Raw genomic sequence first — 17208 nt, 5'->3', positions numbered from 1 at the left:
ATTATTGGAGCCACACACACAATTAACATCCACGAGAATTCCATAGGCTGTCATGGTGCTACAGTACTGTGCCCTCGCCCCTACAGAGGGTTTCAATCCTGCCTCGGGTCTGTGTGCGTGGAGTTTGCATGTTCTCCCTTGAGGTGTTTCTCCCTCCCACAGTCCAAAGACATGCAAATTAGGCTAATTCCATCCATCTAACTAGTGGACTGTGAAGGCCAATGGTGACTATTGTATTTATCTGACCATGGTAGGACCTCTGGTTAACATTCGCATTCACACACTACGGGCAATTTGGAAATGCCAATTACAATAATCTGCATGTTTTTGGACTGTGGGAGGAAACCGGAGTATGCAGAGGAAACCCATCAAGCACAGGGAGAACATACAAACTCCATGCACACAGACCCCGAGGCGGGGAATCGAACCCTTGTCCTGGAGGTGCAAGGTGACAGTGCGAACCACTAAGAGATTAGGCTAGTTGGTGTGTCCAAGGTGCCCGTTGTTTGTGTGTGAGTGTGCCATGTGATGGATTGGTATCCTGTTCAGGGTGTACCCTGCCTTGTGTCCTAAATCTCCTTATTCTGGACAGGATAAGCAGTATAGAGAATGAATGAGACTTTAAGTTTAAGTCTATTAAGTATATTACTCTTTAATTGCTTGTTAAGCGACTATATATTTAATTTAATTTTATAGTGAAATATTCCACTAAAACGGCATGGCGAGGCGCAAATCCCATGCAAATCTGATGCTAAAGCTAAAGCAGCGCAGGCAGCTCAGAAAAGGCTGAGTCCCAAATGGCTTCCCACTTCTGCCATAGTGCACTACATAGGCTGCAGAAGCCATTATTTTATTCCCACTGAAGTGAATAACTATACGAAGTCCTGGATTATTTGGAAGTCAGTTCTAATGTTGTTCATTCGAGTTATTTAGGGCTTTGGAGTTTATCTTTGCATGCTGTATTAGCTAGCTAGCGGAGTAGCGGGGGAGAGCGTCGGCCTGGACAACCGGGACTTTTCCTGAAATCTGAATCCGACTATCGGGAGGGAATGATGGGGCGCGGCGCTGTGGATTTCCCGGTGGCTGTGGTTCTGCCAGCGGCTGGTTGCGGCGAGAGGACCGGGCTGCCGACCCCCAAACAGTTCTGCACTTTCCTCAACAGACCCCTCATCAGCTTCACCATCGAAACTTTTGAAAGGTATTATCTTCACCGTAAAGTATTATTCAAACTCTGTTTATTATTCCAATACAGACTCAGTAAACACCGGTGTGTGTGTGTGTGTGAGAGAGAGAGACCAGTGACTCATACAGATACAGACGAGAGATTACTAATGCCAGCATCTCTTGTCATGTTTAAAGGAACACAAAGCTCTAGTGTGTTTTTAGTTGATTTATACAGCAATGCATTGTGGGTTATGTAGTTTATACAGTCTGTAAACTGAAATCCATAAGAATGCATCATAATTTTGTCACCTTTTTTTTGTGGTTTAGTGGTTAGCACTGTCACCTTGCACCTCCTGGGTCTGGGTTTGATTCCCGCCTTGTGGGCTGTGTTCATAGATTTTGCATGTTCTCCCTGTGCTTGATGGGTTTTCTCCGGGTACTCCGGTTTCCTCCCACAGTCCAAAAACATGCAGATTAGGGTAATTGGCTTTCACAAATAGATAAATATACCTTTACAGGGTGTACCCCGCCTTGTGCCCTAAGTCTCTTGGAATAGGCTCCAGGCTTCCCGCAATCCTTTACATAGGATAAAGTGGTATAGACGATTAGTGAGTGAGTGAGTGGGAGTATTCTAGACTCACTCACTCACTCATCTTCTATACCACCTATTCCAGGAGGCTTAGGGCATGAGACAGGGTACACCCTGGACAGGGTGCCAATCCATTTGCAGGTCACACATACATACACACATTCATTCACACACTATGGACAATTTGGGAACACCAATTAGCCTAACTCCATGCACGCATAGACAGGAATCGAGCCTGGCCGGGAATCAAACCCAGACCCTGGAGGTGCAAGGCGACAGTGCTAACAACTACACCACCGTGCCGATATTCTAGACTAAAAATTAAATAAAGGTAACAAAAAAAAAAAAAAAGAGCTTTAGTCTTATTTCTTTTCAGCCCAAATTGTAGATGCATTGGGGGTCAACTTGGCATGGAGTTTGCGCTGGATGCTTTTCCTGACGCAACCCTCCTATTTTTTCTGGGATTGATTGAACCTGTGCAGGCAAGAAACCTACCACTGAGCCAATGCCTTATTGATGGTTATGTCATGTGATTTATTGCCTAGCAAAGAACCTCATCATCAGCGCTTTTCCACTTTAGCGCTGGACAAAAGTACCTGATCTTCTCCCTTTCTTCTCACAGAATCCCGTGGATCGAGAGCATTGTTGTTGTTGTTTCTAAAGAGAGCCACGATGTGATGCTGCACATCATTCAGCAGTTTCATCATACAAAAGTCAAAGTGGTTGAAGGCGGCACCACGAGACATAGATCGATCTTCTGTGGCCTTCAGGCATTTGGCGAGAGTGCAGAAGGTCCTGTGCTTCCCAGGCCGAAGGTGGTCATCATCCACGATGCTGTGCGTCCGTTCGTAGAGGAGGACTTTCTGCTTAAAATCACACTGGCAGCCAAAAAGCAAGGGGTAAGAACATTCTACATGAAACTGGTAACCTTATTCCATCATGTGATATCAGAACAATGCAGAAGATCAGGCTGATACAGGTTTACAGGGTTAATGTTTATGTCAAACATCAGCCATCTTGGCTGTGTTATGGGTGTTGTTTCCGTAAAGGCTGGTATGAGTATGATTTTCTGGAATTTTTCTGCACAACAGTCTCTAGAAGTAAGACAGAACGGTGTGAAAAAAATATGTCAGTGGTAATTCTGCAAACTACTTGTAAATGTAAAAGGTCACAAGAACTGGCAGACTTGTTCAAGTGTGCAAATGTGCATGAATGTTCAAATGTATAATGTCCATAAATGATCCATAAATGTCTCTTGGGTGTAAGCAAATGTCCATAAAGTGCAGTGTGCAAAAAGAATGTTTTAGTCCGGTGTGGTGTTCTGGTTGAGAGACCATATCGCCTGCGGGAAGAAACTCCTCCTCAGTCTCTCTGTGTTGGGGTTCAGGGAGCGGAAGCGCTTTACTGACCGCAACAGAGAAAACAGTCCATTGTTGGGTGGCTGAGGTCCTTCACAATCTTCCTGGCCTTGGTTCAGCACCGCTTGCTGTAGATTGAGTGCAGGTCAGGGAGCTTGTTCGAATGGTGCATTTGGCTAATCTCACCACCCCATGTGGGGCTTGTCTGTCCTGCATGGTGCCATTCCTGAACCATGTCCTGATGTTTCCTGATTTCCCCTAGTTAGGCCGTCTCATCGTTGTCAGAGATCAGGCTAGGGCTGTGCAATAATCGAATTTTAATTTCGATTTCGGGTCTCAACGATCACAAAAATGGTGCACTTTCGCCCTTCCAGAAGCCCGAACTCTCTCACTCTATACTGTCAGCGAAGAAGTTGCGCATGTGGTATCTGATTGCATTTAAAAATCAGTGCGAGTGAAGATGGTAGAAAAAGAGCAGCCACAGAAGTCTTTGGTCAACAAAAGAGGTAGAAGCAATTCTGTTGTTTGGGAACAGTTTGGATTCGAAGAAGCGGACGTGGATCAAAAACATTAGTAGGTGCAAGATTTGCTACGCGGTTGTGTCGGCACCGGTTGGTAACACCACAAATTTTTTTAACCATTTAAAATTTAAACACAGACCGACATATGACCAACTAATAAAGAAACAGAAAGAACGACGAACAACCCCCACAACATCCTCGGCAACACAGTCATGCATTAAAGACACGCTCTTCAGTGCACCTCCGTATCCATCCAGCTCAGAAAAGGCACAAAAAAATAACAGATGCCGTTGCATACTTTTTAGCCAAAGACATGTGCCCTAGTAGCACGGTTGAGAACAAAGGATTCAGGAAAATGATAAATACTCGGGACAAGCGTTATGCTTTGCCATCTTGACACTATTAATAATAATTTATTATTTATAATTTATTAATTATTTTATTTAATATTTAGATTTTATTTATTACTTGTTTTCAAAGGATTGTGGAAGTGCCTTTATCTGTTTTATCTGTCTTAATCTGTTTTAAGGAGAATTCACTGTTCTGTTCAATAAATGCAACATTTCCAAAGTCAATAAGTAATCGTGTAAAATAATCGTGATTTTAATCATGACCAAAACAATCGTGATTATGATTTTTTCCATAATCGAGCAGCCCTAGATCAGGCCCACCACGACAGTTTTGTCAGCAAACAGTGGTCACGCAGTCACAAGTGTACAACGAGTACAGCAGGGGCCTCAGAACACAACCCTGGGGAGCTCTAGTACTAAGAGTGAGGGAGGCTGAGACATGAATGCCCATCCTTACTGCCTGTGGTCTGCGTTTTAACATTCTAGAAAAATACTGGAAAACTATGAATTAACACATATGGAATTGGGTAATTAGGGAACAACAACAGTCAGTTGTTTGCAAAAATCCACTAAGGACCATGATGAAACTCTCTCTCATGAAGACCATCCCAGGAAAGCAAGACCAAAAGACTTTACGGACCATAAGTAGCAGACACATCTCAATATCAGCTGTTCAAAAGAGATGATTGCGTATTTTGGATGCCTTCAGCATTGTTTTACAATGTAGGAAAGAAATAAAAATCAGTAAAGACCATGGAGTTAGAAGTTTTGTTATGTGACTGGTATTGAAGAAGGAAAAGCTTATTTTGTACGGCCTCAGCTTCTACCAGTCGCTAGTCATTTCATGAATGAGAACGTGAGTGTTTTTAATTTAAGCCAAACCGCAATACCAAATTTGATTGTTTTAAAGAACACTTCAGCATTTTGAACCCTGATCTCCATCTGTTGCATCTGTAGTGTATGTGGGAATTCCTCCACTCCCTTTAGTCATTGCGCCTCCGCTTTTTTCTATTTCTGTGCCTAAAAACAGGAAGCCTGTAGATTCCAAACTAACTTATAATAAAAGGTTAGGCAGCAGTTGTTAATTGCTTTTAATTAATGTCATACAATACAGACAAAGAAATGGAACAATAATCATAATGTGTTGGGCCATAATACTAGAAGACATGAGGATTAGGCTAATTGGTGTTACTGTATTGCCCGTAGTGTGTGTATGTATGCGTGTGTGTGTGCCATGTAATGAATTGGCACTCTGTTTAATGCCCAAAGTCTCCAGAGATGGGCTCAAGGTCTCTGGGACCCTGTACCGGATAAGCTGAATGAATGAATTACAATGACTGACTGAACTTTGTTGTTTCCAGTATATTAATTGACCCTCAGCTACGTCCCAGACCCTGTTAATGATTTACAGATCAATCCTATACCAGTTAATCCTGTATACATGGTCGCAGGGGCGTGGAGCCTATCCCAGGAAACTGATTGCACATAGCAAGGTACACCCTAAACAGGATGCCAATCCATCGCTGACACTTATACATTCATTCACACGCAACAGGCAATTTGGGAACGGCAATTACCCTAACCTGCATGTCTTTGGAATGTGGGAGGAAACCGGAGTACCCGGAGGAAACCCACCAGGCACAGGGAGAACATGCAAACTTCATGCACACAGAGGTGGGAACCTGGCCGGGAATCAAACCCGGACCCTGGAGGTGCAAGGCCACAGTGCTAACCACTAAGCCACCGTGCCACTGTAATTCAAATATTAAATATCCAAATGTGAATAGTCCTTCTCCTGAAATTATGGGTCAAAAAAGGAAACTGTCCCTATGTTACCCAGAAGTGTACATAATCAATAGGAAAGAAAAAAATGTTAATATTTACTCCTTGCAGTCAGTAGATATGTTGCACTGAAGGAATTTTTAAACTTGTTTTTGAATTGTATTCCGAATTATAGAATGACTTACGTGGATAAACAAAGATGTTACTTTATTTACTGTTTCCACTGAAATACAGCCATGCAATCCTTATGACTGAAACTCATCCACCCTTCTTCTTTCTCACTTTCTTTATTAAGTTTAAATGAGACTGCTGAGTTTTTTTTTATTTTATTTGTACCTGTTACAAATCAGATTTGATTTGCCTTGCCCAGTGGTATTATCCGTCCTTGCCTTGTAGTGTCTCGTCATTTGTATGGAATGATATGACTGTATAACACAAATTCAAAACTAACATTCAAACGTTATTGACAGTGTTTAGGTCCTTAGTTTTAAGGTTTTATCATAATTTTAATCACTGGAGCTGTCTTGCTGTGATTTCAGGCTGAAGCTATGTATATGTTGCGCTGATTTAACAAATATCATTAACCAAAAGCTACATCAAAACATCCTGTACATGTTCACATACCAGTTAATTGGCTGCCCCAAAAGTTCATTCCGTTCTACAGTACACAGGTTTTGTAATTTTTTTTTTTTGGTCTAGAGGAGCATGTCGAAATAATCGTCCATGGTACAGTGCATTACAGATGTGCGCGATGGACATCGGGTCGAAAACATTCTTTCTAACTTTTTCATTTTTAAGCTTTAGATGTTTAATAATTCAGGCACTACATAAGATGTAAAAAAAGATGTTTGTATCTAAAACGGTGAGGAATGCTAATCTGGACTACAAATGACATCTTCAAGTGAACTGTACAAAATGGAAAGTATCACAATACAGTATTTTTGCCATATTCAGGACCCTGTTTACAGCATAATGTAGAAAAAATGCCAGAAGTATGCTGGTGTTTGTGCCCTGGTTTATTTCAAATCCGAAACAGTAAATCAGCGACACGAACACATTGAGATTAATGTTTCATCCCACTCGCTGAAGCAAACCGCAGTCCCACTGGTATTGTGTCATCTTTATGAAGTGAGAACTAAGCAGAGGGAGCTCAGAAAGAAGAGTAATTGCTGAAGGTCACAACGCTATCTGAGTGTGTACTTTATAGTATGAAGTGCCGGTATGGCTGTCACTTGTCTCATTTTAGTTGTCCGTTTCTTCATCCTTAGGCTGTCTCCAGATGGCCTTTATTATCTCTCCATTAGTCCTGATTATAAAGGAATGTCAGATTGAGTGCAGATTCATCTATAAAGCCTGAGCAGCTTTAACAGAATTACTTTACACAAAGCGTACTACTTACCCACTCCTCACGGTGATCAGTTAAAAATGGAGTAAGATATAAGGAGCTTCCTGGTTGGCTTACAAGTGCCATTATTTACAGGGAGCCTGTGTGCTTAGGCTTAAACCTTCAATTGTGAGTTTGTAAATTCTTCTTCAAAAGCTGCTTCCTAAGGGAATCACCTGGAAAAGAAAAGATAATGGTAGTTAAAGTGCAGTATTTATTTTAGAGACCAAGCCAGACTAAAAGCTAGTTACGTTTAAAAATGTCTAATGAATAATTGAGGTTGGAGTCATAATTTTATTCCAACAGGCTTCTGGAGCCATCCGTCCGTTGGTGTCCACAGTGATTGCCACCACCTGTGAAGGCTTCCTGGACCACTCGCTGGAACGGACCAAGTACAGGGCCAGTGAAATGCCCCAAGGATTTCTCTATGATGTCATCTATCAAGCCTATCAACGGGTGAGAATTCATGTTTGAGTATTGTATATTTGTTCACCCCCCAAAAATATTGAGTAGATCGTCCCTTTTGCTACCATGACAGTAATGCACTGTGTGTTCTGATACCTTTCCATCACAAACAGCATTAACCTTTTCATTTGGATCAGACCCATGACCCTCGCTCCAGTTCATTGTTTTCCTTCCTCGGATCACTTTTGCAACATCCTGACTGCAGACCTGGAACATCCCATAAGAGCAGCAGTTTTGGAGCTGTTCTGACCCAGTTGTCCTGTCATCACAATTTGGTCCTTGTCAAAGTCACTAAAATCCTTATGCTTGTCTATTTTATTTTCTGCTTCCAAACCATCGACTTCAGAAAAAATTTTCACTTTGTGACTAATATATATCCCACCCACTTTCAGGCACCATTCTAACAAGATATTGAAAATGTAGCTACTTTGAAAAAGGCCAACTGCATTGGTGGCATTGCAGGGTGTTCTGACGGGGCAGTTTTTATCAAGGGAAGTTCCCTTAACCAACATTTCTCGTACAGGGAGCATTATTTATAGTACACTGTGAAACTCCAAGTGTTCCAAAGAATCTCCGCAGCAGATTTTTCTGTGAGATCCTGGAGCAAGGGAATGTCACTGTTGTGTTTGACTTGGAGATTAAGTTAAGTTGGCAACTTTGACAGTATAAAATAAAATACTGTTGTTGGTGCATTTATCATTTTTAGGTACGAGTACTTACAGTTTCAAACTTGCAGCTTGCTGTGGCTCCGACATGCTCTTATGTCAACAGCTACAGCATGGCTATGAAGCACTGAAGGCAAAATTATAATGGGTAAAAAAAAATGCTGGTTTTACCTAAAGGCATGCAAAAACAGACTTTTAGTGAAGCCTGATTGCTGAAAGTTAAGTAATGGTGTGATCCATGTGAGGGTCTACAGATAAGTGTTCAGTTCTTTGAATCTCGTTTATCAAAATGAACAATTCTTTTTTTTTTTTTTTAAACACTTAGATCATTTTGTTCTTTTGAACAGAAATAAAATACAATGTTACATTTTTAATAAACACGTCTACATAAAAAAAATTTGGCTATAGTTCCAGTGATGAAAATATGTACAATTACCTTTGCAGTATGTGATTTAAGACACAGCTTGGGATTTCAAGTGGGCGGTGTATCAGGTATTCAATTCAATTCAATTGTATTTGTATAGCGCTTTTAACAGTTGTCAAAAGTACAGTTGTTTTAAAACAACTGTACTTTTGACAACTGTTAAAAGCGCTATACAAATACAATTGAATTGAATTTATTTATATATATATATATATATATATATATATATGACAAACAAAATATACAATTTAATTAATTTATTTTTTTTTTAGAAGTAAACCAGTGTAAGACTTGCCATGTAAGAAAAGTTGTTCTTCATCCCACTGACATTAGTGTCTGGTTACGTCCCTGGCAGTACAACATAGGGCGGGCAAGCTTCTCAATCATTTTTAAACTCAAATGTGACTTAAATCAAATGTGACACGTTCAGGAATTGATTTTAGCTGGAATACAGACAATCCAGCCAAGCCGGTAGAAATCTTAGTGTTTGTGTCTAGGTCGGGATGCTACGGAGCTGCTGTGAAATTTGGATACAGCTAACTTCTCAAGGGATTTTGAAAAACAAACAGTCTAATTTTAAACATATTTAACATTTTCCCATTAAAATTGAGTAGAGGATAATGACAGAGTAGGTTATGAGTTATTTTAGCTATTTGTAATCTCTAAGGATTCAACTTTCATTGCCATCTTTAGCAATGATGTAGTACATAAGAGTTCATGAGTACTGATTGTCAGATTACTTTATAAATCAGAATAAAACTCCCAAGATGCCTGACATGGTGAAGAGGTATAGTCAGCCTATCAAGGTATGTACATGGCTGATATAATGCTGATATATGATATATCACTCCTGGGCCTTTTTGCTTTCAGCTCCTTCAGTGGTAAATGTATAGCTCTTTGCTTCTAAAGCCAAAGGTTATATATCTTCCTATGGGTGACATGAAGTAGTCCAGACTTGGTTTTTAACTTCATTTTCTCTTACTTCTGATACTTAAGGTATCGCAGTTTGTCTTGAAAATAAAAAAAGGAGTCAGTGACAGATTTTTAAAATGTGGCCAAGGGCCATGTGTCACAGCTCTTACAGTGGTCCTTTCTGCTTGAAGGATGTATTCACAGGGTGACATCCTTTAAGAATGATGGAGCCATTGTAGAGCCAAAAGAGACACCCAACCCGCAGTACCCGCAGTATGTTATACTTATAGACCATAGGCCAAGAGTCAAATGACTGGAGGACCTGGTGTCCGTCTGGTGTCCCAGTGTTCCCCCTAGCAAAAGAGCAAAGCTGTGGGTAATTTGACTCCAATAAAAATCTCATTAGATGTGGTCAAGAGGCAGCAAAACAAACTTGGTGACTGACACAGAATAGTTTGAAACTAGCATGCTACATGCTTGTGGTAACTCTAGTCTTAAGACGAAAGGGGGAGTTTATTCTTCCGTGTTTTCCGTTTTGTTTTGAATAATCGGTATACATGTTTACCTTTTCTTCCTGTCCTGGTTCTTTCTCGGTCATCCGTAATAAATGAGTAAATAATTTCCCAATTTCCTAAACATAAACACATGGATCTGGTGTTGCTTTGCCTTACGTCCTGATTCCTCTCTTCCACAGTGCAGCGAGTTTGACTTTGACTTTGGCACCGAGTGCCTGCATTTGGCCCTGCAGTACAGCGGCACCAGTGCCAAGCTTATTGAGGGACCACCGACACTGTGGAAAGTAAAAGCCGAGGCCTTTATTTTACTGGAATTTAATGCATGACACATTAATTCAACCAGTTTATGTTGAGTTGATTTTGCACTGATTTTTTTCTTCTTTTTCTTTTCAGGTGACATACAAACGAGATTTGGCGGCAGCAGAGTCAATTATCAAAGGTATTAATTTCAATTGTTTGATCGCTCCAACAATCAGTCCATAGTCGAAATGTTTAAACTACCGTAGTTTATTTCCTAGTAAGCCAGGATCGTGCGTGTCTCTGGACATTGTCAGCAGCACGTTCTACCCCGGGGTTTAGAAGGTGCTGTTTTTTATCACTGTTCAGTGATAGTTTGATTTGTGTGCATATTTACGTGATGGTGTTGGATCGATGCTTTAAGGGAAATTTCCATGCTGTCAGCCGGTCCCCCAGGCTCTTCTGCCCAGGCATTACTCTGCGCTTGGAGGGCAGCCCTGTAACATAATGCCAAAATGGGTTTAGAGTGGAAAAACAACAAAAAATGCTTTAAGGCCCCTTCCCCAGGGAGCTTCACTTTCAGCTCCCAGTTAACTGCTTTCTCAGGTCAGCCTTTACGATGCTGGATCTGCATCTGCATTTGATCTTTTTAGAGTGAAACAATTTATGTTATGATGGAATTTGCATGCGATTACATTTATGTTAAAATCGAAAAGTCCATTGTGCTTAACCCGGGTGGAATCCTGTGTCTGATTATCTACAGACTAAACTCTGACCCTTTGATATGTGGGAGGTATTTCGACCACAGGGAATGCTTGCTGGATTTTATTACTTGACCTTTCAAAAGTTTATTTTGTACTCAATCCTTGATTACATGCTTTATGCTGTTGTTTAAGTTTCTCTGAGAATGTTGAAAATGACTTAAATTAAAATTTTTTAATGAAATAATATGGTCTTTAAAATGAGTGGTGGTATAGTTCATATTAATCATCTAGAAACAGGCATATGTCTGTAGGATTTTGCTGTTTTTTTTGTTTTTTTTTTTACAGGTAGATCAAGTCTTAATTTTTCTGTTTTGTATTATTTAAGTTCAACGTTTGAGACGTTTCTCATTTCCAGAGACTCTCTCGCTGTCAGCATGTGTCATCTCGGGAGTCATGGCAGAAACCGTGGAGCTTTCCAGCAGGCTCCAAAAAAACCTGGAATCCCACCATATGGTAATGAGAATGATTTTGTAATACGTCAGGGTACAATGATTATGATCATAATGTCTAAATTACCTCATCTCTCCCTGCTCAGCAAAAGTAGCGTCTTCTTGGGTGGCCTCGGTGTGTCAGATGTTCCTTGCCTAATGTATAATGCATGGGATCCCCCTCCCCAAAACACACACCCAAAACACACGCTCCGAAAGCCGGTCATGTTCCCACAGTCCTGCCGCAAATCCATGCTGGTGTACACAAAGCTGTAATTGCATCACCTGCAGACATCATGCCGAAATAAATACTCTGACTCGTGAAAGTCAATCAACCTCTCTCCTATTTGTTGCGCTTTGTTCCTGGAGCTATCTCAGGTCCTCTGCTTTGTATGACAAGCTGTGGTTTCCTTGGATTTCCTGCGAAATATGTCCATAATAGATGACCTGAAATTAAAACTGAACCAAAACTTAATATACCTTGGTAGTTTATATTGTTCACCAGCCAAACAAGGTGATTGTATTTCCATAGAGTTCCATTAAATTGCAATTGAATCATGTTGTTTTTGTCCATCACCATGCTTACATGGTGAAAAAGTACATGACGTCCTGAGGCTGAATTCTATTTTAAGAAAAGCATCAATTTATTCCCCCCAAAGCAATGTAGAAACGCTGTTATTAATTTGACCAGGCTTTCAACAAAGATCATTATGTAGATAAGCAAGTGGTTTAATAAAAGAGTCGTGGGGAGCTGGGATCCTATCCCAGTGAATCCAGGGCACAAAACCTATTGCACGACACAGTCACACACCACATTGCATACTACAGGCAAATTGGAAATCATAATCAGCCTACAATACATGTCTTTGGACTATAAGAGGAAACCGGGGTACCTGGAGGAAACCAGAGAGAACGACAGTGAGGCAACAGTTGTAACCACTATGCCACCTTACCTGTAATATTTTTTTAATAGATTTAGTACATGTTTAAATCAGATGCAAACGTAATGCATGTACAGTAGTTTCTTTTAAATAATCAGTGCATATTCATAAGCAATCATGTGGCTTTGATTAAGATGTGCGCCTGTAAGTTTTCAAATCTCTATACCGTGCAGTAGAAAATGTCACCGAAAGGAGTTTTTTTCTTTCCAGGCTGCCACACAACTAATATTAACCAGTAATCTCAGGTTATTTTCACAGCCACTTCCCCTGAGTGCGAATGATTATCCTGTTTCACGTTTCAGTCAAAGATTGCGTTATGATATGTTTAACTCCGTCTTTAAAAGCAGATGTCGGCAAGGAAATATCTGGGCATCATCAGCATGGCCCTGCACCTTCAAGTTGTGTGAAAGGCGATCCTCTTTTGCAATAGTTCCAAGTTCTAAATCATTAGATCCAACTGCACATCGCTCCTTTTGATGATATTGCTCACTGCACAAGTCTTGGTGTCTAATAACGGCTTGGCAGCAGAACTGGGACGCTCCTCGGGTGGTGGTTTGGAGTTTTAAGTCTTCTGTGGGCCCAGGATCCTTGATATGATGGTCCTCCAGACAGATAGGAAAGGAGGAAATGGTGCAATAGGAAGTGAATTTCTCTTAAAGCCATCTGTGATTTTAATCCAGTTTACACGATGATGTTTTTCTGGTGCGGGACGTCTGTGATATGATCCAGTTCTCCAAGGCCAAGTGGTCTATTTAACTTTGCCAATATAGGTTTTGCAGTAAGGGAGCGATGAGGTCAGGATATAGTGTAATTTTAACACATAAGGTAAAGAATATTAATAAAATATTAATCACAGTCACAGGACATGCTTTTATAGAAGAATAATCAATGGTTGTGATGGGGCTCTGTTACAAAGTGCCGGGACTTTTAGCACCATGAAGCTGAATATTTTCCAAAAAGCTAATGTCCAAAAGTGTTTAATTCCTCTCATATTACTGCAATTTTATGTTGATAATTAGTAATATATATATGTTTTATTTTTAATAAACAACACTTTTTTCTATTTAACTGTTTATTTTCCGTTTAATGTTTTTCTTGCTTGAAACATGAGCTTTATTAAGAAAAAAATATTTTTTTCAAAAATGCAAAACTATCTGTCAGTAAAGCAATTTTTTTAAATTGCAGTTATAGTAATATTTGACCAGAAATAAGCTTATTAATATTATATTTAGTTTGTTTTAAACTTGTTTTAAGAAATTTTTCATTGTTTGGCTAGATACAAGTATATTTCACTCTCTAAGGTGTAATTTTTTTGCCTTGTAGTCACATTATTTAAATGTTACCTACTGCTTTAAGACTTTTATTATAAGTGAGTTTCTCTGTCAGTTTGTCTTATTTTGTTTTTATTTCCAAATACAGTGTAATACGTCAAAATAATCGTCACTGGTCGTCTGTCATATGGTTCGGCTGTAATAGATGGTAGAGATTAAGTCCTCAAACTGTGGTCTATTCTTTTAAACAATTTGTAGTTTCTTTCTTTTTTCCCAGATCAGAGTGAATAGATATTAACATTAAATCTAATCATGTATATAACTGATCACATCACTCTGTACCCAATTATTTTAAATATGTCTTTATAAATATGATCAATCCTGTAAATTGCGCAGCTATCAATTTTGTATCATTTGGTGAAGAGAAATGACTTTCTGTGCATACATTCTTGTCATTTTTGTGGTGTAAGCGCTACGGTGTAACAGCCCGTGACCAATCCATAATTAAGGAGGATTTCATGTCTAACATGGTTTAAATCAAGTCAGCACATTTAATCTCAGAGATCTACAGGGCAGATTGAAATGCTTTTCTGCTCCAAACTGTAATTAGTTATATTTCAAGGGGGTTTAAGTGCCCACATGTGTTTCTCATAACAATTTCATATCTACGGTTTATTCATTTCGCTCAGCGTGAGTTTGTACCAATCACAGCCTAGAGTTATTTATTTTATCTCATTGTGGGTTTCTGTTGATATAAGATATATATTCTAAATTAGGTGTGTGTGTGTGTGTGTGATGTCCAGGTTTGGGTTAATAATCATTCTCAGTAAGAAACCGTGGAATTATTAATCTGCAATGATTGTAACTGAATGCTTATCGTTTTGTGTTTTGCAGGCAGTGGATGTTATCCCGTGCCCAAAGGAGAATCAAGAGCTGCTGCTAAAGACCAGGAACTTCATCCAGATATCTGTACTGGAATATCGCTGGCAGAAATGCGCATTATAATATTAGATATAAAGAAACTAATCCTGCTGTTAAGTTTATGAATTATATAGGGGCTTGATACAGTATAATACGTTTATTTTTCTGCAGACCAGTGGTACAAGTTTATCTGAAACTGAGGAGATTGTGAAGGTTTTCGAGGAGACAAGACATGCCCTTTTGTATCCGGTTGTTATTGTTTGGGTAAGTACACGCACCAATGGTTTGTCGGAATTAATGCTTTAACATATGTTGCTTTGTGAATCCTGAATATCACATCCGAGCATTCTGGGTAGAACTACTGTACGTCCAAAAAGTATGATGTTATATTAAATGACGTCTAGTTTGCATGAGGTGAGTTCTCACAGCTTAAAATAATGTTCCACGTTGTTTGCTGGAAATTGTGCAGGACTGCTAATCCATAATGTACATAAACAGAAGTTTTTCGTCACCTTTGTAGCCAGATGGCAGCAAAAGGAGCTGGAAAAAACCCTGGCCAGTTTGGAGGCTGGTGGTTTTCCAGCAAGTCTACCTCAAAACAAATCAGTCTTAATCTTTGGAAATGCCATCTCATTGAAAGTTAATTAAATCCCCGCTGTGATTTGTGAACGGCCTCTTAAACGTGTCTTGAAAACACACCAACCATTTAAATGTGACCGTGAGGCACAATGCCAGCAGATCTAAGGCTTGGAGAATGCAAGTGTGCATGTGTGTGTGTGCATGTGTGTGTGTGCATGTGTGTGTGTGCATGTGTGTCTGTGTGTGTGTGCATGTGTGTGTGTGCATGTGTGTGTGTGCATGTGTGTGTGTGCATGTGTGTGTGTGCATGTGTGTGTGTGTGTGTGTGTGTGTGTGTGTTCTCATTACCCTTCTGTTCACACAGGCATGGCACGTGCTTGTCATCACTTCAGCTTTTCAGCGGGTCATCTGACTGTTGGCAATCTGACTGGCCACTTGACCTTTGACACCAGAGGAAATATCAGACTTACTCAATACACTGACTCAATACATGTATTATGACTTTGTACAATCCGATTCCTCTTTTATTCAAATGGAGTTGAAATCATTCTTCATCGGTGAACCAACTCGAATTTAAATAGTCACAGTGGTGGTCCAGGATTGTTTGCAAAGTTATTGCATAGCGATTGTCGTTAGGGCCTGATTACCATCAGTTTTCTTTGCAGAACCAAAGGACATGAATGTAAAATGCTTAATCAGTTTCATGGTAGTGGTAAAATCTCCCTCCAGTAAACAGCCATTTTTTGATTGTGGTGTCATTTGGGGTTCCTCTGTTAGTCGTTGCCCATAAGATTGAGTACAGATGAGCACTAGTCGTTCATAAAATCTGACATTTTAAGAAGAGCATCCAGATTTTTAAAAGACACAGCAAACAAAGAGTGGAGCTCATGGAAAATGCAGCAGAAGTTTTAGTCACAGAATCCCAAAGCCCGTGTCAACGGCATACTTTGAGTTTGCAATTGGGTGCAGTGGAAACTTTACTGAGCATTTTAATTGCGGTCTTTGAAGTGGTTCTGCTGTTTACACGAGCACCCGGCTTTCTGAATAAGAGGAGGATACTGTTATACATGCTGAAATGCCTTCTGCTGGAAGATGGATTATGGTCCAGACACAGCAATCACTTATTTGTATCCTTTGTTGGTGGGATTTCTCATTAACACATGGTTGTTTGTCATCCTGCCTCGTTCAATCACCAGATACTGAGTTTGTTTAAATAACACAGTTTTTTTTCATGTTTGTTATTGCAGGAAAATAAGTACGTGTAGCATAGTAACCTTGCCTTTTTTAAAAAGTTCTCTTCTGTATGTCTGTAGGTTCATTTATGCGTATCGGATGAGGCATTGGGTAGCCAAAAGAATGACGAGCTGACTGCCATCATGGATCTCTCTACGAAGTTCAAACGGGGCAATGTTTTACTCTACAGTGTGCAAGTTTTTTACTCCAAGGTAGGCTGGATTTTATGAATTACATATTAAAATCACTGGAGGAATGGTTCTTTTTATATAGAGTAGACATGTTCGGATTATTTACTCCGAGATGCAGACTTACAGTAGATTTTAATCATGAAGCAGGAATCGTTATTTCTATGAACTTGTATAACAATCCTGTAAGTTCTTGAATCTGTTCAAGTGACAGTTAAAAGCCAAGATACAGCGCTCCTGGAGCAGATAGGGTTAAGTGCCATGGTCAAGGGCGATAACTCTATACACAGTAACTATAGCAATAACCATATACACAGGCACTTGTATGATACGATTGTTGATATGATTGTTGAGAAGTTTTCCTGTTAAGAGATCTTAGTGTGGAGGCACGGCGGCTTAGTGGTTAGCACTGTCGCCTTGCACCTCCAGGGTCCAGGTTTGATTCCCGCCTCTGTGTGCATGTCCCGCCGAGTTCACATGTTCTCGCATGCACATAAGAAGTGCATAGGTTTCCTTC

General features: G+C 40.0%; 1 protein-coding gene across 1 annotated transcript in view; it reads left to right on the top strand.

Moving 5' to 3' along the window:
- Positions 1 to 806: 806 nt before the first annotated feature.
- crppa (CDP-L-ribitol pyrophosphorylase A) overlaps positions 807 to 17208 on the top strand; it is a 35368-nt gene continuing 18966 nt past the window's right edge. The window contains exons 1-9 of the mRNA XM_053508044.1: positions 807 to 1198; positions 2376 to 2652; positions 7455 to 7604; positions 10309 to 10413; positions 10523 to 10568; positions 11486 to 11583; positions 14665 to 14739; positions 14863 to 14955; positions 16584 to 16715. Of these exons, the coding sequence (XP_053364019.1) occupies positions 1050 to 1198; positions 2376 to 2652; positions 7455 to 7604; positions 10309 to 10413; positions 10523 to 10568; positions 11486 to 11583; positions 14665 to 14739; positions 14863 to 14955; positions 16584 to 16715 (1125 nt within the window). The 5' untranslated portion in view covers positions 807 to 1049. The remainder of the gene's footprint in view (positions 1199 to 2375; positions 2653 to 7454; positions 7605 to 10308; positions 10414 to 10522; positions 10569 to 11485; positions 11584 to 14664; positions 14740 to 14862; positions 14956 to 16583; positions 16716 to 17208) is intronic.

This window comes from Clarias gariepinus, chromosome 11 (genome assembly GCF_024256425.1).
Source record: "Clarias gariepinus isolate MV-2021 ecotype Netherlands chromosome 11, CGAR_prim_01v2, whole genome shotgun sequence".
Taxonomy (NCBI): Eukaryota; Metazoa; Chordata; class Actinopteri; order Siluriformes; family Clariidae; genus Clarias; species Clarias gariepinus.
Note: the sequence above shows the minus strand (reverse complement) of the source record. Positions and strands in the feature narration are given on the sequence as shown.